Source organism: Oikopleura dioica, chromosome 2 (assembly GCF_907165135.1).
Source record: "Oikopleura dioica chromosome 2, OKI2018_I68_1.0, whole genome shotgun sequence".
In the NCBI taxonomy this organism is placed as follows: Eukaryota; Metazoa; Chordata; class Appendicularia; order Copelata; family Oikopleuridae; genus Oikopleura; species Oikopleura dioica.
Genome location: NC_137292.1, coordinates 11,936,451 through 11,957,400, shown reverse-complemented (window position 1 = coordinate 11,957,400; position 20,950 = coordinate 11,936,451). Strand labels below are relative to the sequence as shown.

General features: G+C 42.1%; 6 protein-coding genes and 1 long non-coding RNA gene across 7 annotated transcripts; 3 read left to right on the top strand and 4 right to left on the bottom strand.

Moving 5' to 3' along the window:
* Positions 1–966: 966 nt before the first annotated feature.
* Positions 967–3,017, top strand: LOC145698299 (myosin light chain kinase family member 4-like). The gene is made up of 7 exons (XM_081775499.1): positions 967–1,148; positions 1,571–1,722; positions 1,772–1,982; positions 2,022–2,288; positions 2,332–2,548; positions 2,592–2,831; positions 2,874–3,017. Exons 1-7 carry the CDS (start codon positions 1,144–1,146, stop codon positions 3,006–3,008), a joined length of 1,227 nt encoding a protein of 408 aa, XP_081631625.1. The 5' UTR covers positions 967–1,143; the 3' UTR covers positions 3,009–3,017.
* LOC145698993 (uncharacterized) lies at positions 3,006–4,665 on the bottom strand. The gene is made up of 5 exons (XM_081776238.1): positions 4,498–4,665; positions 4,230–4,417; positions 4,042–4,183; positions 3,602–3,992; positions 3,006–3,561 (listed from the first exon to the last, which is right to left on the bottom strand). The coding sequence occupies exons 2-5, from the start codon at positions 4,410–4,412 to the stop codon at positions 3,099–3,101; spliced, it is 1,179 nt and encodes a 392-aa protein (XP_081632364.1). The 5' UTR covers positions 4,413–4,417; positions 4,498–4,665; the 3' UTR covers positions 3,006–3,098.
* Positions 4,666–4,753: 88 nt separating this feature from the next.
* Positions 4,754–6,610, top strand: LOC145698992 (uncharacterized). Its single transcript, XM_081776237.1, has 7 exons — positions 4,754–4,970; positions 5,018–5,385; positions 5,428–5,681; positions 5,725–5,964; positions 6,009–6,210; positions 6,257–6,379; positions 6,422–6,610. The coding sequence occupies exons 1-7, from the start codon at positions 4,799–4,801 to the stop codon at positions 6,527–6,529; spliced, it is 1,467 nt and encodes a 488-aa protein (XP_081632363.1). The 5' UTR covers positions 4,754–4,798; the 3' UTR covers positions 6,530–6,610.
* On the bottom strand, positions 6,586–14,741 carry LOC145698988 (intermembrane lipid transfer protein VPS13A-like). Its single transcript, XM_081776234.1, has 4 exons — positions 8,511–14,741; positions 8,264–8,467; positions 7,516–8,221; positions 6,586–7,471 (listed from the first exon to the last, which is right to left on the bottom strand). The coding sequence occupies exons 1-4, from the start codon at positions 14,739–14,741 to the stop codon at positions 6,810–6,812; spliced, it is 7,803 nt and encodes a 2,600-aa protein (XP_081632360.1). The 3' UTR covers positions 6,586–6,809.
* On the bottom strand, positions 14,738–16,876 carry LOC145698989 (intermembrane lipid transfer protein VPS13C-like). The gene is made up of 3 exons (XM_081776235.1): positions 16,804–16,876; positions 15,394–16,457; positions 14,738–15,352 (listed from the first exon to the last, which is right to left on the bottom strand). The coding sequence occupies exons 2-3, from the start codon at positions 16,423–16,425 to the stop codon at positions 14,738–14,740; spliced, it is 1,647 nt and encodes a 548-aa protein (XP_081632361.1). The 5' UTR covers positions 16,426–16,457; positions 16,804–16,876.
* LOC145698997 (uncharacterized) lies at positions 16,856–19,190 on the top strand. The gene is made up of 3 exons (XR_014133966.1): positions 16,856–16,993; positions 17,117–19,054; positions 19,102–19,190. It is a non-coding gene; the product is annotated as an uncharacterized LOC145698997 (long non-coding RNA).
* LOC145698991 (MBT domain-containing protein 1-like) lies at positions 17,191–20,949 on the bottom strand. The gene is made up of 11 exons (XM_081776236.1): positions 20,807–20,949; positions 20,711–20,763; positions 20,487–20,661; positions 20,259–20,437; positions 18,796–18,925; positions 18,542–18,751; positions 18,339–18,497; positions 18,097–18,290; positions 17,776–18,013; positions 17,559–17,728; positions 17,191–17,512 (listed from the first exon to the last, which is right to left on the bottom strand). The coding sequence occupies exons 1-11, from the start codon at positions 20,912–20,914 to the stop codon at positions 17,491–17,493; spliced, it is 1,638 nt and encodes a 545-aa protein (XP_081632362.1). The 5' UTR covers positions 20,915–20,949; the 3' UTR covers positions 17,191–17,490.
* Between the last annotated feature and the right edge of the window lies 1 nt (position 20,950).

The following is a 20,950-nucleotide window of genomic DNA, read 5'->3' as shown; positions in this document are numbered from 1 at the left end:
TGTGTCGAACAATGCTTATAGAAATCCTTGACGGAAATAGACTTCTTAGAATTCACATCATTTGATAATAAATTATGAAAACAAGAAGGAAAACAACAAAAATAAAGCAATACAGTCTGCTCTGAGCAAATCTAAAGCTTCTGACCTAAAAGCCTTCTCAAAGTTTGCCATCTAAGAAACATCTTTTTTTTTCCATATCAAATTGACTCTATCGGCCTTTGTCGGGAAAGAGAAGTCTCCAGCCGTACTCAAAGCAATCAGGCTCATTAAAGATCGCAATCGCAAAAGAAGGAGTTTCACCTGGTCGCACGCTGCGACTGGCGCACACGCAGTTGCTTCTCTAATCTCGCCGTCGCTGGAGGTCAGTAGCGTTGTTTCAGGTCACCTGCTGACACTCATATAAATAAGAACCAAGAGCTTTTGGGAAACAGAAACAAAAATTGCAATTATAAAAAACAACAAAGGAAAAGATGCCAAAGTTGACAAAACTCCTCGCTCTTTTTCGAACCTCCGGCAGAACCTTCAGCATCCAGACCGAAAAACTCTCCCGCAACTTCTTCACCCCTCAGCTCTCCCGAAAACTCTCCCTGAAGAAGAAATTCTCCACGCCACAAGTTCGACGACGAGTCCAATCTTCCTTCAGAAGGCGAAAAAGCTCGTCCGACTTCTCGATGACGACGGAGCAAGTTACTCTTGATGTCACCGTCGATTTCGACATGAGCTACCACGAAACCATTCGACGAGCTAGAATAGCGTCACGACGAAGAAAATTGCGACGACAAGAGATCATGAGAAATACGATTCTTCTGGCTGAACTATAAATAATTAGCTTTTCTCGCTTTGTATAAAAACGGATAATAAATTTCTTCGAATATAAACTTGTCTCGTCAAAAAGTCTAAATTATTCTCAGTGCACTGAGGTGATTAGCACCCATCCATCAAGTCTATAGAGATAACAATTTATCTAAAAACTGAAGTTTTTATTTTCTGCACTTCTAGACAACGGTAAAACATAAAATCGCGAAATTGCAGGTTTGTTTTTCTTGAACCTCCTCCTCTGTCAGAAATTTGACGAACTTTATTGCTTTGCCATTCCGTTTTTTCTTCGACATTCATTTGATACGCAACAGAGAAATATTAAAAATGGGGTAAGATAAGCGCGCGATAAATTAAATTAGCAAATGATTTTTTATATAATGATTCATAAAAATTCTATATAAACGCGCCAGGGGGCAAGACGAATTCCCCTGGAAGGAAACTATCTTTTTTTAAGATAAAAATGAGGTAAACGTAACTGTACCAATTTTGAAATTGATTTTTTGCTGGATTTCAAAAAATAAAGACTGTCAAATATTTGACCTCGAGGGTAGGCATTTAATTTCTTACCCGTAATTCAGTAGATCGAGGAATTTCCTTTTGCTATTGGAATCTTAGTTCAAATTTGCTCAATGAAACGAGGTCTCGTAAAATAAGTGCAAAATCTTTTATTTGCCTCGTGTCGAATTCCGGATATATTTTTTTCCTATTTGCCGGAGGATAAATAACAAAAAAAAAGAACAAGAGATTTCAGAGAGAACAAGGAAGAAATGAAGTTTATCGGAGAATATCAGATTTTGAGAGAACTCGGACAAGGGGCTTTTGGAAGAGTTTTACTGGCAGAAAAAGGGGATCAACAGGTTGCGATCAAGGAGACTTTGACTCGCTCTAGAACTGCTCTAAAAGGTATGAAACTTTAACGAGTAGGCCAAAATAATTGCTAATTCCACTCAAGCCGCGGAAGATGAGTCCAAACTAATGATGGGACTTGACCATAAAAACATCGTCCGTCTGTATCAGCACTTTACGTCAGGAGTTCCCAAACGACTCTACATGGTGATGGAATACATACAGGGTCGGGAACTGTTCGACATCATGTGCGATGAAGAAGTCTTCGTCAATATTACTGAAATTGCCATAAGCTTTGGTTCCGAACTCGAAACTTAAAAATGACTTTGATTTTTTAAAAACCAAACGAATAGTAGCTTCATCCGACAAGTCTGTCTCGGGCTCGAGTATTTGAACAACAATTCAATCGTGCACATGGATCTCAAGCCCGAAAATCTGGTCGTCTCGGGAAAAGACGGCGTTTACAAAGAAATCAAAATCATTGATTTTGGACTGGCGCGGAAAATCGCGCCCGATGAGAATTTCTGCTGCATGAATGGAACGCGCGGTTACATGGCGCCCGAGCAGCTTAATTTTGATAGAATTTCAGACCGGACGGACATGTGGGCTGTTGGATGCCTGACGTAAGATTCGAAATGTGTTTTCTTAATATTAACTTTATTGCAGCTACGAAATGCTATCTGGATACATGGCGTTTGAGTTCGAAACCGACCTAGAATTTGTCCAAAAAGTAACAAAGATGGACTGGACGTTTGAACTTGGGGATGAGAATCCTTTCGATGACATAACTGATGAAGGAAAGAATTTTATAAAAGAGCTGTTGGTCAAGCATCCCGATCAACGAATGTCCGCTTCTGATGCTCTAGCTCATCCTTGGATAACTGTATGCATTATTGCTTCGATTGAAGTCATCAAAGAGTATTTAGGGCGAAAGTGGAGATAAGAAAGACGATGTTACGAAGCATGAACTCATGGAAACGATCGATAGAGTCATCTCAAAAATGTCAAATTTTCAAGCGCGCAAATCATCACAGCATACTAAAGTCAAACTTCTAGTGGGAGTTAGACAGAAACTGAGAAAGGTTCAAGCAAGAAGAAGATGGAAGAAAGCGATCAAAACGGTCAGAGCTACAGTTCGAATACGCCTTATTCTTCGGGGCAGTCAGGTTTGATCTTCTTGAGAGATAGCTGGAAAACCCATATTTTAGGCGAAACTTGAAGTACCAAAAGAACTCGAAAACGAAATTTTACGGAAGATCATCCACAACTGGGTTGGCACAGATTTCGATATTGAGGCAGAAATGCGGGATATTTACTGTGAAATGTTAGACAACGCGGAATAAATGTTGATAAGTGTATTTTCAGTGATAAAGAATAAGGTATGATTGGCAAGTACAACTGTGTAACTTATTTGAAATGAGTCAGTGCTTTAATTATTTCTTTTCGGCAAGTTTTGTAGCAAAAGCTTTCATCTTTTCTTTCAACGTATTCTCAATTTCCTTAATTTTTTCGTTTGTCGTTGGAGCATCAGGTTTGATGAGCGCCTCCTGATTCTTGACCTTGTCATTTTTCTCTGCTTGTTTCGGCGCACAACCATTTGTCTTCTCACTCTTTGGGGGTGGAATAGGAGGTTTAGTGAAAACGTCGGACAGTGTGATGGCTTTATTGATGACTTCGTTTTCATTCGTTTGGGCGAATTTCTTAGAATATGCTTTCATCTCCGCAATTTTGCCGGCAGGAATAATAGACTTATTGAAGACTTCATGATGTCTGACTGCTTTTCTGATTCTATCATCTATCTCCTTCTCTTTGGCGTTGTTTCGTGCGAAGATTCCTTTTTCTGTGTTTCTATTGATGATTTTCAAGGGAACTTTAGGCATTGGTTCCTTGTTGGAACTAAAAAATTGTCAAAAAAACGAAAAGAAAGGGGATTTACCTTTTTACAAAACGAGTACAGATCTTTTTCTGAAGCGAAGAAGATCGATAACTGTCAGCCAATTTTCTATTGAGAGGTTTTATTTTTGCAGGTTGCAATTTCTTCGTTGCTTGAAAACAAGAATGTATGAGATTTCGAGTTGTGAACGTCTCGTGATCTTCCTCTCGCTCAGAAAATTCGTTGAAAATACTTTCTGCTTCGTCCTTGGTCTTGACCTTCGCAACCCAGGGATCCCAATGAAGCGACCATTCTACCGAGCTTTCGATGTGAGGCTGATCGTAAGGGAATTCGAGGCGCACTTCGGGTGCATATAATGTGATTTGCAAGATATTTTCTATGTTTTCAACGCTTGAGTCGTGCGGAAATGGGCAGATACTTCTTGAAGTGGAAGCTAAAAGACATACAAGTAGAACTGATATTTAAAAGGTTCGGCTAGGAACCTTTTGTTGCAATCGTCTCTGGCCGTTTGATTGAAGCCACGTGAATTTCTTCAGTATTATTTTTTATGTACTCCTTGGTGAGTTTTATCAGGCTCTCGAATTGTTCGTGGAAGTAGTATCGTTTCTTCTCAGCCAAATCGATCTTGAAAAATTGATGATTTGGTTTTATTAAAAAAAACCTATCATACCTTATAGTCCTGGAACATTTTGTAGGCAGTGTTACGATCAACAGTTGGTCGACATTCAAGAAGCATATCAAAATTTCTTTTCGCTTCCGCCATCACCTCTGTCCGTATCTCTCGATGAAAATCGTCGATCTCGTCGCTGTTGTCGTCAGTCAGCTCTATTTTCACCTCTTCAGTTGTATCCATTTTCTCTGAAATGAAAAATTCAGCCGCAAACAGCATTTCTAGCTCGGATTTATCACTTCATGAAAGGGAAAAGCAAGTGACTCACGTCGGATTTCGTTCGCAAATTATTTCTTACTCCAAAGAAAGGGGATGATTCTCTTCTTTTACTGATGATATTCTTGGGACTCTAGAGAGACTACAAGGATCTTTTTATTGAGTATTCTTGTCTCGGAGACAGGTGTATATAAAATTTGAAAATTAAATAATCCGACCCCTGTCCTTGAACAAAAAACGGCCTTGAACAAATTCCGACCAATGGCCTCCAAAAAAGCCAAACAACAAACATAATCCGCAAATATGACCGAAGAACTAATCGTTCAGCAAAGGAAGCCTTGCATACCGGCAAAATGGGCGAGAAATCGAGTTCTTCATGGCTTCTCAAGCTTTTTTACATTCCAATTTTTATCGCTGTTGCTCTCAGAGTGCTGCCTCCTCTTTTTTATGGGAACACGAGAGTTTATGATAAACCGATTCCGTATGAGATTATTGATGATTTTCTTAGTGAAGATATGATCCAAGGTAATATTCAGCACTCTTATTTCATCTCTTTAGTTCCTTATTCTAAGAATTGCGAGAATTCATCCTCAATGAACGCCGTTTTACAACTGCAATCGAAGCTGCAGCCCGTGGCGTGATGACAATCGGCGAAGAAGAACCCATTCTCCCTGATGGAACATGTGAGGAGCTCTCATTCACTACTGGCGATGGCAAAACTTGTCATTTCACTGGCAGAAACGACATCTTCAGACATCTTCTTCTCACAGGCGGGTGGCACGGATCAAAAGAAACCGTCAAACAACTAACAACTCGTGTCTTCTCTTTTATCAACTACTACATGGACAAGGTCAACGAGCCAAAGATCAAGGCTCTCTTTGAAACAGAGGAATACAAGCAAAAGATCGGAAATATTTGCAGAGACGGTTGGGCCGCTCAGGTTTGTTTTCATTCTATTTGATTAAGTACGAACTAAATTCAGGGAAAACCGCATGACGGAGAAGTGTATTTTCGACCAACTCAAGTCAACATCGTCATGCTTCCTCCAGGATTTGACCTTGCGCTTCATCAGGATAATCAGTGGTTCTGGGGCATCAACCAAATGACCGTCCCAGATTGGTTCCTCCATGTTCTCAAGGAGGCAGAGCTTTATGATGACATCATGATTCCACAGGCGCAGGGTGTTGCATATCTTCATGGAACCAAAGAAAACCCGTATTATACCAACGGCGGCCGGTTAGAGCAAGTAGAATAGAATTGATTGATTACTTATTTGAAGATACGTTTTCTACCCAAATGGACCTGGAGCTCCCTCGAAGAGTCTGCCTCCTAAACGAGGACAAGCAATTATGATGGACGGTGGTCGAATGATCCACGGAGTTGAACGAACTGGACCTGGTTATCACTCCGCCCATATGATTAAGGGCCACTTCAACAGAATCGAGTATCAGGGAAACGACACTTGGTACCTGTTAGCAAATGACGATCTTGTGGACACTTTCAAAACAGAGGAGTTTAGGTACGCTTCAAATTTGGATAATGATATAATTATGATTGCTTTAGAATAACATTTGTCTGGAGATCACTTTGCTTCCGCTCTGAGGACGAGAAAATAAAATTCGATAAGCACATCGAAGATAAAGAATTCATCCCTCATGAAGAGCTCTTTGAAAAGCTTGAAGTTGATCTGCGAAAAAGAGGAAAACTTGGGGAGAACGAAGGAATAAAAACTATGGGGCCAAAGAGCTTCGCCAAGCTATTACAGGTTTGATTTTTTTTTAGTTGAAGCTTAGCTGATGATAAAATTTTAGCATGTGTATATGCAGTACCCTCTTGATGTTCCTGATGCTTGGTTCCCATTCAACTATTGCGCTCTTGGATTTGTGAATCCATACCTAAAAACTCTTCTCTCCCCATTTTGTCTTGATCTGAAGGTATTTGTCTGCTGCTAATTGTCTGTTTATATCTTTTTCTAGGAAAAGGTCAGACTCAATGATCAATATCCTCCTGCTAAGAAATTCTGCGATCCACTCAACAGAACCCGTCGACACACGAATTGCCCTGAAGGATACCAAGGGGAATAAAAAGGCCTCAAAAAGATTCCGGGGAGAGCAACCGCGATATCTTGTAAATTGTGCTCTTGAATAAATTCGTGATTTATTGTACAGATGGTCGCATAATTGAATAAACAGTGAATTTTCTTTCAATATGGAATGAGTGTAATGTTTCATGAGTATTTCAGTGATAGGTAAAAAGTTAAAGTGAAGGTAGTACAGTAAGCTCATTAGTAGGTTGAACTCCTTTGAACAGAACGTCCTCTTTTCACGAGGGATTTTAATATTAGCACTTGACGGGAGGATTGTCTCAAAACATCGTGTCGAACTCTTGGCGGGCAGAAATCTCTTTGTTCTTTGAAATGGCTCGTTTTAAATGCTCAAGATCAGCAAGCGCCCTGACTTTAATCATGCGTATTTGCCCTTGACGATCTCGAATCTGGATTATTGCTTGTCCTCGATCTCCAGAGTAGATAATATTAGCGTTGGCGACATCCTGGGTGAATTCAGCCTTCAATCGTCCGGTAGTCGTTCTTGTGTCAATCACACAAATCGATTTCGACGTAACGACAATAATTATTCGTTCATTATCGCTGTAACCAAGGCCAAGTGGAGTTTCAAGTGCAATTTCTTCATCTTGAAGTGAGCGTAGACAGTGTTGGGCGTAGGCTAATCTGCGTCGATAAGGCTGAAGCCTTCCTTCATCGACAACTCGTGGATATCGGATCCTGTCGACTTGGACTTTGGTCTCCAGCTGGCTATGGACTCCGGCCAGGGTGGTAGACGCTGCATCAACAATTCCAGTGAGTGGCTTGGCGACGAGGCCAGTTACACCTTTACCAACGCCCTTGAAAAAGCCAGCAGCGCCTTCTTGTCGAGCCCCAGAGATGGGTTTCTCAACAACACCGGCGATGCCACCGAATAATCCTCCGAAAAACTTTTCTCCAGCTCTTGCTACGCCTTCTTTCACGCCTAAGATTAAATTGTGATTTCGTTGAACTAAAAGTACTTTTTACCTTTGACGTTATTGACATTATCGGCCGTTCTTTTATTCTGATATTCTTTGTCGAATGTAACGGCTGCTGAGACAGAGCCAATGCTGTGAGTAAGCCGACTAAAGCCTCCAGTAACTCCGCCGACGACACCAGAAAACAGCTTTGACGTTCCTGAGCCGATACCTTCGATAAATGCCTCTCCAGATTGAGTGATTCCTTGGTAAGGCTCGTAGAAGAAGTCCTTGACGCCTGAGAACATGTCAACTGCGACTTTGGCTGGATTTCCTAAAAGCTCAATGCCAAGAAGGAATTTGTAGAGCTGCTGGATGATTTGAAAGCGATAGTGAGCAAGGATGCGTTCGCGGATAATGTTATCGGAAAAGTATTCATATTCAGTCTGGAAGAAACTCAGCTGTAGGGAAACATCTCCCTTTGCAACTTGCCCGACTCCAAGATTTTGCAGTTTGTGGAGCAAATTGAGATCTTCCAAGATGTTTTCCTCAGCGCCGTATTGGAGAGAGAATCGGAAATGCATTCGAATGGGAGAAAGATGCATGTGTTCGAAGAATGAAATAGAAGAAGCGACGATCTTCTCTGCAGAAACAGGATTCGTAGCGTAATCGAGGTCTTCCATGAATAAACGGAAACTTTCCGTTTTCCGTTTCTTTCCGCGCTTGGAATTTTCTGCAAAAGCTTGGAGGACTTTGGCGACAAAGTCGACTTCCACCTTGGTAAGCAGTAAATACGAGAGTTTGAAATTATAAGTTACCTGTAGGAAACATTCTTGGAGCAAAACGTGAAACATCTTGTACTTTGTGATGTTGGAATCATGTGATTTATCCTTGACGATGCTTACGTAAACCATAGCAACATTATCGGCGACTTCTACTGCCGCAACGCTTTGTTTAGGTGGGACTCTAGCAAAGACTACTGGCCATTTCGGAGCTGGCGATGTGTTATCGATTTGGACAGACTAAAGAAAGTATAAGGATAAGCTTTTTCTAAAGGGAACGTACCTGTAACGATAGTTCAAGACTTGAAGAACTCTCAGTCTCTAAATATCGAATATCAACGGCTTGCCGTTCGGATCTATTGAGAGTCCAGTTTTTGCCATTGCAGACCATCGTTTGTTGTCCAAGATCTACCTGGTAGTTTCCACATCTAAAACCGTCCGATCTTGAATTGCTTCTCCGAGTTTTCGAGTTTTGGCGCCATCGTGATTCAAGCTCCCAGGTGAGCTCAGGAGAGCATTCTCTCCACTTTCGCGAGCCCTCTCGTTGCTGGTACCAAATACCGCCTGTGCCTTTTATCGAAATAAAAGCGACTTCTTCTCGTCTTATCGAATCGACCAGAGAAAGTCCAATACCTCGAAGCTGAATTTGGTTTTCTTTCTCGATTACTTGCTTGTCAACATGAAGCAGACGATTTTTGTGGAATTGATCTTGCGTGATGACAACCGTTCTTTGGGTGCCAATGAATACAGGGATGACAAAGATTTGAGCGCCAGAAATGCGCAACGTTCTTACTATCATTGCATCCTGACCAGTTTCTCGAATGGAGCATTTTGCTGCCTCTTTGCCATCGATCCGTAGCTCAAGACTCTTCGATTCACTTGGATATCTCCAGGTGTAAAGTATGCGATGAGCAGGATACAAATGGGCATATTTAGACAAAGGAGTTTCTTGCTTGTAATGAATCGCGAAACCGGTTAGATTGATGATGTCGAATGCAGCGGCACCTTTGAAGTAGGAAGTGAAGGTAATTAAACATTCGTTGTCATTGTGAGACACTTCTGAGTAAAGGCCTTCTACGTCGCCCATGTTGAGAAGAATACCCTGGTCTTGCGAGTGGTAAGATATCTTCTCAGAGATGAACTGACTCCTGGCTTTGCGAACGAGTAATTTTGAGTAGCGAGAATCAAGAGGCCAGAAGGGAATTTTGCTCGTAGGATCCAGCGGAATCCATTGAGACTTGCGATCTAGTTCAATCATGCCTTCAAAGACCTCCCTCACTTCCAATTCTTCATCTGTTCGATTGACAAGATAGTAGAAGGGCGTGAGTTTGACGAGGGTAGTGAGCGCGAAAGAGGTCTGCTCGATTTTGATGCCAAGGAGATAACTCTGTCTGTCCTGATTAGAAGGAGGACAGAAAACCGTACCCATGTGACCGATTGTGTTTATATGGGTTTTATTAGACTTGTTAGACTTCAACACAGAGATGTTCATCTCGTTATGCTTTGTCGGGAGAATCATAAGCGGGTCACAATGAAGCTGCTTTAGAACATCGCTATCTCTGCCGATATTATTTACTGGTCGAAGTTCCAGATCCAAATCTGTCGCGTTGATTATCCAGTAAGGCGCAAAAACTTCCATTTTATGCTCATGAGCGTCGATCGTTATCTGTTTCTTGAGCAAACATTCTTTCGTCGTCCCTGAAGGATCTAAGCGGCTAAACTTGAATACAGAGGTCTCTCGTTTGTCGATCGATCTCGGCAAGACGTATTTTTCTGAAGTGTACTTGATTCCAGAGTTTCGCACAGCGAATTCTATCACTATCGCGCAATCTTGGCTCCATGACATGAATGGCATAAGCCGGCCAGAATCGATGATAACATTTTTTTCTTTTTGGAATTTAGAATTTACCGTACAAGATATCGGATAAGGAAGCCAGTTTGTGAGAGAGAATACCGGACAGAAGCGGATGTGAACTTTGTATAGAGATGATCGCTTGTAGGGAATCATCTTTACTTGTGCTGTCATGTGATGGATTGTTGATTCGTGCTTTACTGACAGTTGTAGACGAGTAGAAAATGAAGTTTTAGTTGAGTAGACGATCGGATTGTCGGCGACGCTAACATCTGGGTCCGCGAATGTCACGTCGAAAATGCATGCGCTGTTCATCATTCGGATTGGCATTGGAGCACTTCTTGTCTCGTCGTTCACTTGCCACCGAGCTTGTGCACCATTTATAAGCTCCAAAGGAAAGGGAATCTCGTTACTGATGGTAACAGAGGTCTGAATGGTGATTTTCCTTGCACCAGTGACGCCCTCTACTTTCACGACCAAAATAACCTTGAAAGCTGGGTTGTTGTTGGCCACAAAGATGTATGCGTTTTCCTGGAGCGAGGAAACGTCTATTTGTCTATGAGAAAAGCCTACTGGGGACAATCCAATCATGTAAGCGGAAAGAGACCGAACATGGATATGCCTTCCAAATTGAAAGTATCGTGGAGTCGAGCTTGGGATGCTGAAACTCATCATTTCCGGTCGAGGAGATCCTCGAGGAACAGGATGAAGCTTGATGTCAGTCGGTTTCTTTCCCTTTATTCGCGTGAGTGAGTTGCGTCGAATATCTGTCTTTGCTTGATTTGGGTCAAATTCAATCCAGTCCTTCGTCGATAAAATAAGATCATTTCCAGTCTCGTTGATTACAATGATAGGGGCCTTTACTTCCGAGTTATGAAGCTTTGTTCGTCGCTTTTTCGGTACATCTGCTAACGTTCCTTTCGCTGCGTCTGAGAGACTGTGGCCATACACAGTGGCAAGATGGTTTAGTACATCGACTCCTTCTGACGAGACATTCATGTTGAGGGGAACGTCGGAAGAGATCACGAGCTTCTGTTTTGCATTATTTTCGACATGTGCAAACCCATCATCATCGTCGGGAAGGTAAGTTCGCTCAGACGATGTTGATGTCTTGTACTTGAGCTTCACACCAAACGGAACAAGTTTGGAATCTGGAAGGTTTAAATTAGACTCCGCTTGCTCAATAAATGGCTCGTAACCAGGGCGAGACTCATGATAAATTTCTGCATCAAGTTTCATAGAAATATCAGCGAACATTTCTGAGCTCCAATTGCGAATTTCGGTGTCGAGCGACGAGTTCAGAACGAGCAAGGGGACAACTTGACTCTCTGCGACTCCCATGGAGGAGCTCATGAGTGATTCAAGGCGAATGGTAAGATCAGGGATGACCACAGTGAACATCTCGTCAATAGTTTCTTCTCTGCGCATTCGTTCAATCTCAAGAGAAAGGTCGGAATCGACGTCACTTCCGAGTGCATTCGGAACAAACCAAAGCTCCTTGGGATCTATAGTTTGCTGGACGTCCAGGCAGATCTTTTTCTTCTCAGGTTCCGGGGGCTCTTCTTGTGGGCCCATTGCAACTTGATATGATAGAAAAAGGGTATTGACAGCTTCCGGATTGAAAGTGATGTCTAGTTCTGGACATTTGATGTTTATCATGTTCGATCTCGGGGATGTCAGTTGATTGAAAGCGATGTTCACCTCTGAGTTCAGAATTTTATGCCCAAAGTAGACCTCGTCGTTTCCAAAAGAGTTCTTGAAGGACACTGAATAGATCTGCGGCTGGTCAATACAGACGTCCAAGTTCTGTTCGGTCAAACTGGCGATATAGACGACTCTCAAGTCTGCGCTCATCTTAATACAAGAAGAATCTTGTGCATTTTTCAAATCAGACATAAGAATAATATGCGGCCGATCCATCTTCGCTTGAAATTGCATATGAGCGTGGATTTGGTGCACATCTAAGTTCTGTGTCTTAGGCGTGCATTCCATAACGACCGGCTCATATATTGTGTCGGCGAAGATTGTTTTCAGCGTGAGAATAAAGTCCATGATCAAAACCATTCGCATAGATTTTACGTCCATATCGGTGATCTGCTTCGCTGGCTTTGTAAAGTTTTGGACTTTGAGCGTGATCACAGGATCGGGAATATCTTCTTGTTTCTGGAGAAGGCAGTTCGACTCGCCACTTATATTCTTGTTTTCTTCTCGCTCGTCGTAAAGGAGAATATCTTGGATGATTATGTCTTGGTATGTTATGAGATTAGTTTTCGAGGTGAAAACAACGCTGATATCCTGAGCAATAAAGCTTGAGTAGAGTTCTTCTTTGACATAGACTTTCGCCGCAAGTGTTTTGATGTTAACATTAGCGATCATATCAATGTGAACTTCCTGTTCCTCGAATGAGTCTTCTTGGATAGAGGAAGAATCATCAAGTGATGTTTCTTCTGGCTGCAACATGGACAAAAATCTGCCTGTTCGTCTGGTATTCAATTCAATCTGCTCCTCCAGCTTAGGATCGTAACGTATCCAGATGTTTCCATTCAAGACGCACCAGAGTGCAACCATATCTTCTTGATTAAGATGAGCAGTTGCATTTTCAATGTCAATATCAATAATTAAACCAGGAACCTCTTTGTAAAATTCCCAGCCTGCGCTTGATTCGACAAAGATTGTAAGTGATTCGTCCAAGATCGGTATTGAGGACAGCTTCGTCGAACTAGCGTTGTAATTCGGCATATTATAGAGGCAGAGATCTTCGATATCTATGGTCATTTTGTTGAACAAAGGATGGAATTTGTGGCCAGTAGTTGCGATTGTTTTGAACTCGTTGCGAATTTTTATGTTTCTGACATCCCCACGAAACCCAAAATTGTGCGTCGTCGAAGCTGGAATGATGACGATTGGATCTTTTATCTCAACATCCATGAGATATTTTGACATGAGAAATGAGCCGTCTTTGGATTTTATGAAGTCCCAGTCGACTGGTCCAGTTGCAAACTCGTCAGGGTAATAAAATGCCAAGTAGTCAATCCATTTTTGGAAGAAAATCAGTTTGATGCAACCAGTTCTCAGATATATGGAACCTTGAATTGCTTCAATGTTGTTCGCGTCTTCTTTAAGATCGACATCATAGAGGGTGATTGTCATATCAAAGAAAGTCGACGCACTATCGACAACTGTCAGCACATTTCTGTAAAGAGGATTCAGCGCATTTGGATCGACAACCTTAACACCGCCGACAATGACTTTTACGACTGTCTGATTCTCTCTCGTGACAAATCCGACTTCACCATTATTGAGATATAGCTGCGCAATTAGTTTCTGCTTGGAGAAGAGATCAATGTCAAATTTCCTTGAACAAATGACGATGTTCATTACGGACTCTGACGATTCATTCAATTCAGGAAGATCCATTGATGTAAGCGTATTGCTTGACTCGCGAGAAAGCAACGAGTTGCCCCTAGTGTCAATTGACGAGTCTGTTCCATTTGTCGCATTTAGAATTGTAGTAATAAAGCCTGAGACTTCGTTTATCGCTTGTGGGTCAATGCTGGCTCTGACACTAGCAGCTTCGAATCGAACATCCGTCTCGGGAATCGTTAAAAGTCGGTTCTCGCCATAGGTCATCTCAACTGCAGGCTGATTTGGGGCACCCAAAGATATCAAATTGAGCGATTCTTCTTCGCTGTCTGGCTTGTAGAGAAGGTTGACCGCTTCGAACTGACCATCTATGTCTGTTGTGAACTTGGTCTGCTTGAGAGTAAATTCAACTTTTCGAATCTGCCCATCTGCGATAAGAATCGAAGGCGTTTCTCGATCGAGCTGAACGCGAATCATATTCAGTGCGAAAGAAAGCTTCAACTTGGCAGCAGAATCTGCCAGTGACGACGAGGCGTGGGAAATAGGAAGGCTATCGAGCGTGGTAAATGACTCGTCATTGGCATCAAAGAACTCTTCGTTGCTCGTAGTGGAAGCAATCGGTGTCAGTTTAATGTTGCTATATGATTCAGCGATCTCGATAGCATCAACCCCTGGACGAGTTTCTTCATTCGGAATGTAGATCGGCGCATCAGGTAGCTCAAAGTCTATTATATCTTCTTGCATTCGCCTGTGCGCTCTCCATGCTCTTCGGATGTTACTCAAGATGATCGACACTTGTGCCATTCGGTAATCGGAAAAGTTCAACTTCAGCATGTCAAGTTGCCCCTTTATCTTAAACTTTGCAAGTTCGACTGTCGCCTGCGCTTTGGAGTCGAGTCGCTGGAATTCGAAGTTGATGGAAAGAGGCGACAGTATTTCACGAACTGGAGCAAGTTCTTGATCTGCAAGAGTTTTACGCTTTTGAACCGAAATTTTGAGATCAACAAGTTTCACATCGTAGCTCGCGTAGACCATTTCCTGCAATTGATCAATCGAGTAGCGGGACTGATCGAACTCGCTCAGACTTGTCACTTTTGCACGGCGGGATTTAACAACTAATCTTCCGAAATTCATCTCGAGGCATTGACCTTCTGGCCCTGGTATTTCAACACGCGGTGCTTTCAAATCAATGTCAATGAGAAACAATTTTCTCGTGGAGATTATGTGAGACATTCCGGCTCTGCTTTGCTCGTAACGCTGGATGTATTCATCCTGGATGACTTGTCGGACCTCGTTCATTCGATCTCCAACATGAAAAAGGACGAAAGTGCTCGCGCAGCATCATCATCATACTTGACTTCGATGCCTGATGATTTCACGACCAGCGAGCGATCAGCTATTTTCTCGTAGGTATCTTTTGTAAAAGGATTCGTCGTGAAGGTGAACGAGAAAAACTCTCCCCCATCAGCTGTATTCGTCGTGACAATAGGTGATTTCGTCAAGATCGAGTCAACAAGAAGGCGGTTGAATTTGACTTGTAGCATTTCTGATTTGCAACCAGGGGTAGTTCTAAATGTGAAGAAGGCTTCTTCTAGCGAGAGGGTAAGAATGTCTCCCAATTGAATTTTTAGCAAGGGAAGAGACACTTGAAGCTGGTACCGTGTGACTCCCGGGGGATCTTTCGATTTGGTCAAATCGACTCCGTCTAGGATAGATGAGATTCTACTCCTGTCGTTTTCGTCGATTTCAAGATTTCCAGATTGATCGTCTTGAGCAGCCGCTCCAAACCAGCCGCCAAACCATGAAGACTGCTGTGCACTTGTTTGCTTCTTTACCAAGGATCTGGCTTTTTGGCGGAGCTCGATAACTGTTGGTATGTCGAGGGCGCTTTCTAGCGCGTCGATTTCGGACTAAAGAATAATTTTCAACTTGTCGTACTCAATCTGCTCACCTGAGAGGTTCTGGTCCCCTGTAATTTTTGCTTGAAGACTTCTCTGTATGTTTTCCTGTTTTGGCAGTATTCTGCAATATATTTTCTGTTGAATAGTTTCGCTTTTTCTTTGATATTGTACATCTGTATAACTGTATTTCCCGCATAACGCCACCACGCTTTCGGATCTTCTTTTGTCGATAAGGTCGGCCGCCCTTTCCGGAATTTTGCATTTCTGCGTATTCTTTCTAGCTTTTCTATGCTAGAAGTGATGAAGCGAAATTGCGAGGAAGTAAGCCTCAAGCCTATTGATTGGAGATTGATGGAGGCGTCGCCTCGGAGCTCGTTGTCGTCTGGTCTTAGATTATGTTGCAAGTGTGCTAGTACTGTGAGTGGTTCGAGTATATACTGAGGTTCTGTGTCTGTGTCGGAGTTGATAAAGAGGCCTAGGTTTTCGAGTTTTGCGATTTTGAACATTCTCGCTTCTTCAGCCATATGATCCATGACGCCGACTTCTCTCCATTCTGTATCCGCCGTTTTAAGCGTTAACGAGCCGAGATAGAGTCCAATCGAAGAGCCCAATTGTGTGTCGATTATTTTGATCTCGATATTTTGTATTTCCACTTGTAAATTCTTGAGTACTTTGTTCGTGTACGCTTCTGAGTTTGATGATGTCGTCTCGACAACAGCTTCCGCGTCGAGCTTCGTTTCGATGTAATCGAGGAGTTTTTGCTTTGATCGAAGCTCGTCCTCGGCCGAGTGCTCGACGGAGTCAGTGACGATGGCCTCGACTTTTAGTCCGTCGAGCTTCATAATGGTCGGCTCTCCTCCCAGGTTTTTCCATGGGATCGCTAGTTCTAGCGTCTGTAAGTGGCCATTTCTGACGGCAAGGGGAAGATTCAGCGCCGTCTTCAGCGCATTCTCCGTCATCCGGAGATTCTCTACTTTTGCATCTCCATTCCAGAGTCCGACATTGACATTTGCGGAGGAGAAGTTCTCGAAGTACTCGCCGAGGAAGCGGTTGAGTATGCTTCCGACGATTGATTCCAACATATTCACTGTCGGTTTCGCGTTTCTTTAATTCTCTGAAGGGAGAAATAAATTTACGCTCGGAAAAATCCGTCTGAGACAATTTATTTCTGATCAAGTGATTACCCTCAAGGGTCGAATGATTTGGCTAAATTTAGAAAAATGACAAACAGCGCCAGTTATTTATTGAATGAATTGCCTCTGAAAGGATTACTCATTCTAATGCTTTTTTGAATGCAGGATCCCTTGCAATTCTCTTTTACGAGAGCTTTCAAAACGTAAAAGCAAAAGAATTAAATGGAAAAACGACCCATTTGTCCATAGACGCTGAGAATACAGAGTCATGTGAAGACGATTTTTTAAAAAATAGAGCAATATTTACACAATAAAATTAAAAGATACCTTTATTTTTCAGCATTTTCTCTTCTTTTTGAGTATATTTTTCTTCTTCTAAGCCGAATTTCGATGTTCTCTGAATAAGATGATCGACTGATTTGAAAGTTTCTTGTTTGTTATTTTTATATCAATAGTTCGGCGTCTAGAGATAGCGATGTACAGAAAATTTGAAAAATACGTGTGTATTGTGAAAATGGTAGGTGCTTGAAAAAATAGAAGCCTAGGCGATAAAAGCTGAAGCTCACTAAATGAGACTTCGTGATTCCAGAACTTTAAGATAGTAGTTGACTTTGTAATCGACAAAAAAAAGTTATTTCAGGACTAAAAATGTGGGGCTTGGACTTTTTTGCAAGGCAGTGAAGGAAAGAAGGGGAAACACCAAAGCTCGTTACTGCCGTTTCTCAAGAAACAGTAGCGCAAAAATAAGAAAAAAGCTAGTAAAATAAGAAAACCGACTTTTAAAATTATATATAATATCAAAAACATATTATATATAAATAAATAGACGCGGAAAATAGATAAATAACGGATATGGAACTGTTAAGCAAAGGTATAAGCTGCTCCATTTTTTCAGAGAGAACTGAGAAGGTCAAAAGTGAGTAAAAATGAATCTAAAGGAAAGATAACGTGTGCTAAAGTGGAATTGTTTCGATACAGGACAGCTTCATCGTCAAGGTGCAAAGTGGGACAGGGTCAGCTTTTTCCAGTACGTCGTCTTGGATTGATTGTTAGCGTTAAAATCAAGGAGGAGAGCGAATTACCTTTTCGCGGCCTTGGAATCTGGAACGAACTCTTTTGGCGCTTGAAGTTGGTGATTGACAAGCTCACACCAACCGGCTGGGTAGATGTCTGGAGAACGCCAAGGGATGAATTGATCATACTCATCTGTCCATCCGTCGAATCCGATTTGGAGTAGACCAGCGCAGACATTCTTTTTGAAGAAGAAAGTCATTATATTCCTCATTATGATGGAATTACCTTGACAGTGGATGGGCAAATAAGCTTAGGATCCATCAGATCTACAGCTTCTAGCTTCCATCCTACTTTGAAGGGATTGGTCTTCTCAGCTGTGCGCTCTTTTAGTTGATCAGCGATTTTCTCTGGCATATAGTCCTCGTCATCCCATTCGACTTCCTCAAGAGCTGCGTTTGTCAAGGTCAGGTTGTGGTCACGTGCAAAGCCCGTGTACTGAAGGCACGAGGAGGTCCAGTGATAGCTAAAATCAAAACAGTCCTAAAATTGATTCGCGAAGTAAATAGTTTTCAAAGCTTTGAATATATAAAGATAGCTGGCGGTTACCAGAAATCCGCATCGCTAGAAACGAGATTCGCAAATTCAGGATTCGATGATGCGTCGATTCCTATCATTAGGTATCCTTTGCCAAGTATCTTTTTAATCGTCGCCGTGCAAATGGAATTAACGCGCGTGGCGTTGACGGCTTCAACTTTCATCCCTTCCTCGAATTGAGGTACGAAAGTCGTTTGCTCAGCGTCCTAAGAAAGTAACAGATTGTCGCAACTAACATGCATCTTGTCAAGTACCTGATTGAAAAGCTCGGCGGGGATGCAGTTATTCTTCAAGTCTTCATACAGATCATCTGGAATGTCTCTCCGATCGTGGCCTACTTCTTGGCTCCAGCCGAGAGGGTGGCACACGGGCGATTTGATGTGACAGGCAAAAATTTCATCGTCTTGGCCATCCTTAAATCAAATGATTGAAATAAATAGCGAGTAAGTTCGCTTACAAAAAATTTGAGGGAAATTCGACCACCACCAGTTAGTTTTTCAATGAAGGCAACTCTTGTCTTCCTGATGCAAGTTGGATCGACGATTTCTAAGAACATGCCTTTATTAAGGCCTTCGATTTTCAATTCCTCATCGGTGGTGTTCTGGAAATCACGGGGATATGTGGGTCTTCCTTGGAGATTTTCGATGATGTATCTCTTCCAGTCGCGCTGCAATAAAAATAAAAAATATAATCATTAAACAATTGATTAACCTGTGTTTTTTCGATGCATTTGGGCGGTGAGATTGTTAGCTCCTGTCGAGCAGCCCAGCCGACTGGATGCACATCAGTTGAGCATAGTGACACCCAGAAGTCCATTAGATTTTTCTCCATACCCAAATACCTATCATTTCATGTTACATTTTGTCAGTTAGCTAGTTTGGAATGCGCGCAATTTAAAGAGTGTCTCCTCGTCAATCTCAGCCTCCTCAACAAGCTCAACTTCCTAGAGCACAACAGTTGCGAGATTTACGTAGGCTGTCGAAAGTAAAAATATATTCAGACATTAAACAACCTTAGGGAAAGAGATTAGCTGCTTTGAGAATTGGAAAGAGAGTTATGGAAAAATATGGAGAATGAGATAGCGGGTAAGGCAGCTTCTGCTGCTCTTCAGGAACCGAGGCGTATTTCTATTTTTACATTCGCATGAAATAAACTTTTAATTTTCTTGAGATAAATAAAAATCAAATAAACCCTCAGCACAGAATACAGTTTACTGCTTGCTATCAGAAACTAGCAACAGTGAGTATCCCTTCAGTTTCCGGTGAGTGCAACAAAATGTCTCCGCTGTCAATTAACGCGGCAATAGATATACGAGAAGTGCAATATTTGAGGGGCAAGGGGTGGTTAAATTCGATCGGAGTTTATACGATCGAACATGTGGATGCTTCAATGTAGAAACTGGCTATTTCACAGCTAAAGTCAAAGGAGTTTATGCTTCCGGGTTTCAAAAGAAACGTCAATAATTACCTAAAATAACGGAAATACCTAAAATAAACCCGCTATAAGTTTTCTGTTGTGAAATTCCTCGTGCAAACGCATGTGGAGTGGCCATTGAAGTGAATAAATTACGAGTTGCGGAAGCACGTCACACTGACCCAGACGATATCTACTCAAATAGCATCGTACTGCTTTCGATGGTCCTGCTAGAGCCGGGCCACAAAGTCTGTGTCCATTCCAGCAACAGCCAAAACAGTTTAGCACCCGCAAAACAGGATAAGGTTGTTCAAGTTAGCCCCTCTTTTCATAATCCCACACCCCGTGGAATTAAGGTACATTAGTACTACTATAGGTGCTGAAGGAGCTAAACCATGAACCTTGATAAGAAAAACCAAACTGAGGTCAAACAAAATGCTGAGCAAAGTGAGGATGATGCGAGAGCTATGTCGTTCGCTGGTGCTATGGGTTAAGGATTCCCAAAAGAGACCACGTGATAAGTTAATTACAATTAAACTACTTTTGTGCATCCTGAAAAGTTCAAGAAGTATCAGAAGACGCCGTCAAGTATCTAAGAAGAGCTTCAATCTAACAAACAACTTTCTCTTTCCTGCCCTCAACTTCTTCAAAGTCTCAGCCACACTCTCAAATCTCAATCCTTTCAGTGAAAAACACAGTATAAACAAATATATCATCGGTCAAATAAAAAATCCATTCAACAAGAGTTGTCTTCAACTTACCGCAACAGCGCTTTGTATCCTTCAATACGAATGACTTCCGCAAACCAAAAGAGCTTGGAGGGACTGTGTGAGTCAAGATTGTACGTTTCGACCTTCATCCCAGGTTGAATCAGATCCCAATCGTCGCTGAGGATGGCGTGCGGAAAGGCACAGACTGGAGCCGCCCGCGATTTTGTTTGCTAAAATTGTTTGCTAAAATTGCATATAAAACGCTAGAATTGAACGTACCGCCAAATAACGACTCCACAAAAAGAGCGATTCCCTCTTGTCTCTCTTCTTCCCTTGAAAAGACTTGGCGATAACAGTACTCTTGCCGTTGAAGCGGAGCGTAGATCTGTCCTCAAGATCAGCCCTGTCTTGGTCAGCGCTGTTCTTCATAAATTGCTCCGTTGACGCGAGGACACTTGATAATCAATAAATGAAGCAATAAAGCACAATTTGATGCTCAATACCTGTACTCAACGGCGCAATTTCGACAGCAGAAATATTTGCCTTTTCCGAAAAACTAAAAACATAAATAATCGCCTATCTCTCCAGATGCAGCTTACATCGTCATAATTAACTCGTTTGACATCGCAATCGTGTCTTTGGCATGTCGTGACCTTTCCCTCGACTTCTGACTCTCCGTCCGATTCACTGCGAATCTCACTTTTCATCCCTACCTGAAATTACTCATCAATATGCAAAAGGGC

Excerpts from the sequence above, each read along its gene's own strand:
- LOC145698299 (XM_081775499.1), top strand. Across the intron at positions 1,723-1,771 it reads CTCTAGAACTGCTCTAAAAG|CCGCGGAAGATGAGTCCAAA; the intron begins GTATGAAACTTT and ends ATTCCACTCAAG. Across the intron at positions 1,983-2,021 it reads GGTTCCGAACTCGAAACTTA|CTTCATCCGACAAGTCTGTC; the intron begins AAAATGACTTTG and ends AACGAATAGTAG.
- LOC145698993 (XM_081776238.1), bottom strand. The coding sequence starts at position 4,412 with ATGGATACAACTGAAGAGGTGAAAATAGAGCTGACTGACGACAACAGC. Across the intron at positions 3,993-4,041 it reads AGAGACGATTGCAACAAAAG|CTTCCACTTCAAGAAGTATC; the intron begins GTTCCTAGCCGA and ends TATGTCTTTTAG. Across the intron at positions 3,562-3,601 it reads TGTACTCGTTTTGTAAAAAG|TTCCAACAAGGAACCAATGC; the intron begins GTAAATCCCCTT and ends ACAATTTTTTAG.
- LOC145698992 (XM_081776237.1), top strand. The coding sequence starts at position 4,799 with ATGGGCGAGAAATCGAGTTCTTCATGGCTTCTCAAGCTTTTTTACATT. Across the intron at positions 5,965-6,008 it reads TTCAAAACAGAGGAGTTTAG|AATAACATTTGTCTGGAGAT; the intron begins GTACGCTTCAAA and ends TGATTGCTTTAG. Across the intron at positions 6,211-6,256 it reads GCTTCGCCAAGCTATTACAG|CATGTGTATATGCAGTACCC; the intron begins GTTTGATTTTTT and ends ATAAAATTTTAG.
- LOC145698988 (XM_081776234.1), bottom strand. The coding sequence starts at position 14,741 with ATGAACGAGGTCCGACAAGTCATCCAGGATGAATACATCCAGCGTTAC. Across the intron at positions 8,222-8,263 it reads TCCAAGAATGTTTCCTACAG|GTGGAAGTCGACTTTGTCGC; the intron begins GTAACTTATAAT and ends CTGCTTACCAAG. Across the intron at positions 7,472-7,515 it reads TAATGTCAATAACGTCAAAG|GCGTGAAAGAAGGCGTAGCA; the intron begins GTAAAAAGTACT and ends ATTTAATCTTAG.
- LOC145698989 (XM_081776235.1), bottom strand. The coding sequence starts at position 16,425 with ATGTTGGAATCAATCGTCGGAAGCATACTCAACCGCTTCCTCGGCGAG. Across the intron at positions 15,353-15,393 it reads AGGGGACCAGAACCTCTCAG|TCCGAAATCGACGCGCTAGA; the intron begins GTGAGCAGATTG and ends ATTATTCTTTAG.
- LOC145698991 (XM_081776236.1), bottom strand. The coding sequence starts at position 20,914 with ATGAAAAGTGAGATTCGCAGTGAATCGGACGGAGAGTCAGAAGTCGAG. Across the intron at positions 20,764-20,806 it reads AACGAGTTAATTATGACGAT|TTTTTCGGAAAAGGCAAATA; the intron begins GTAAGCTGCATC and ends TTATGTTTTTAG. Across the intron at positions 18,752-18,795 it reads AATGCATCGAAAAAACACAG|CGCGACTGGAAGAGATACAT; the intron begins GTTAATCAATTG and ends TTTTTATTGCAG.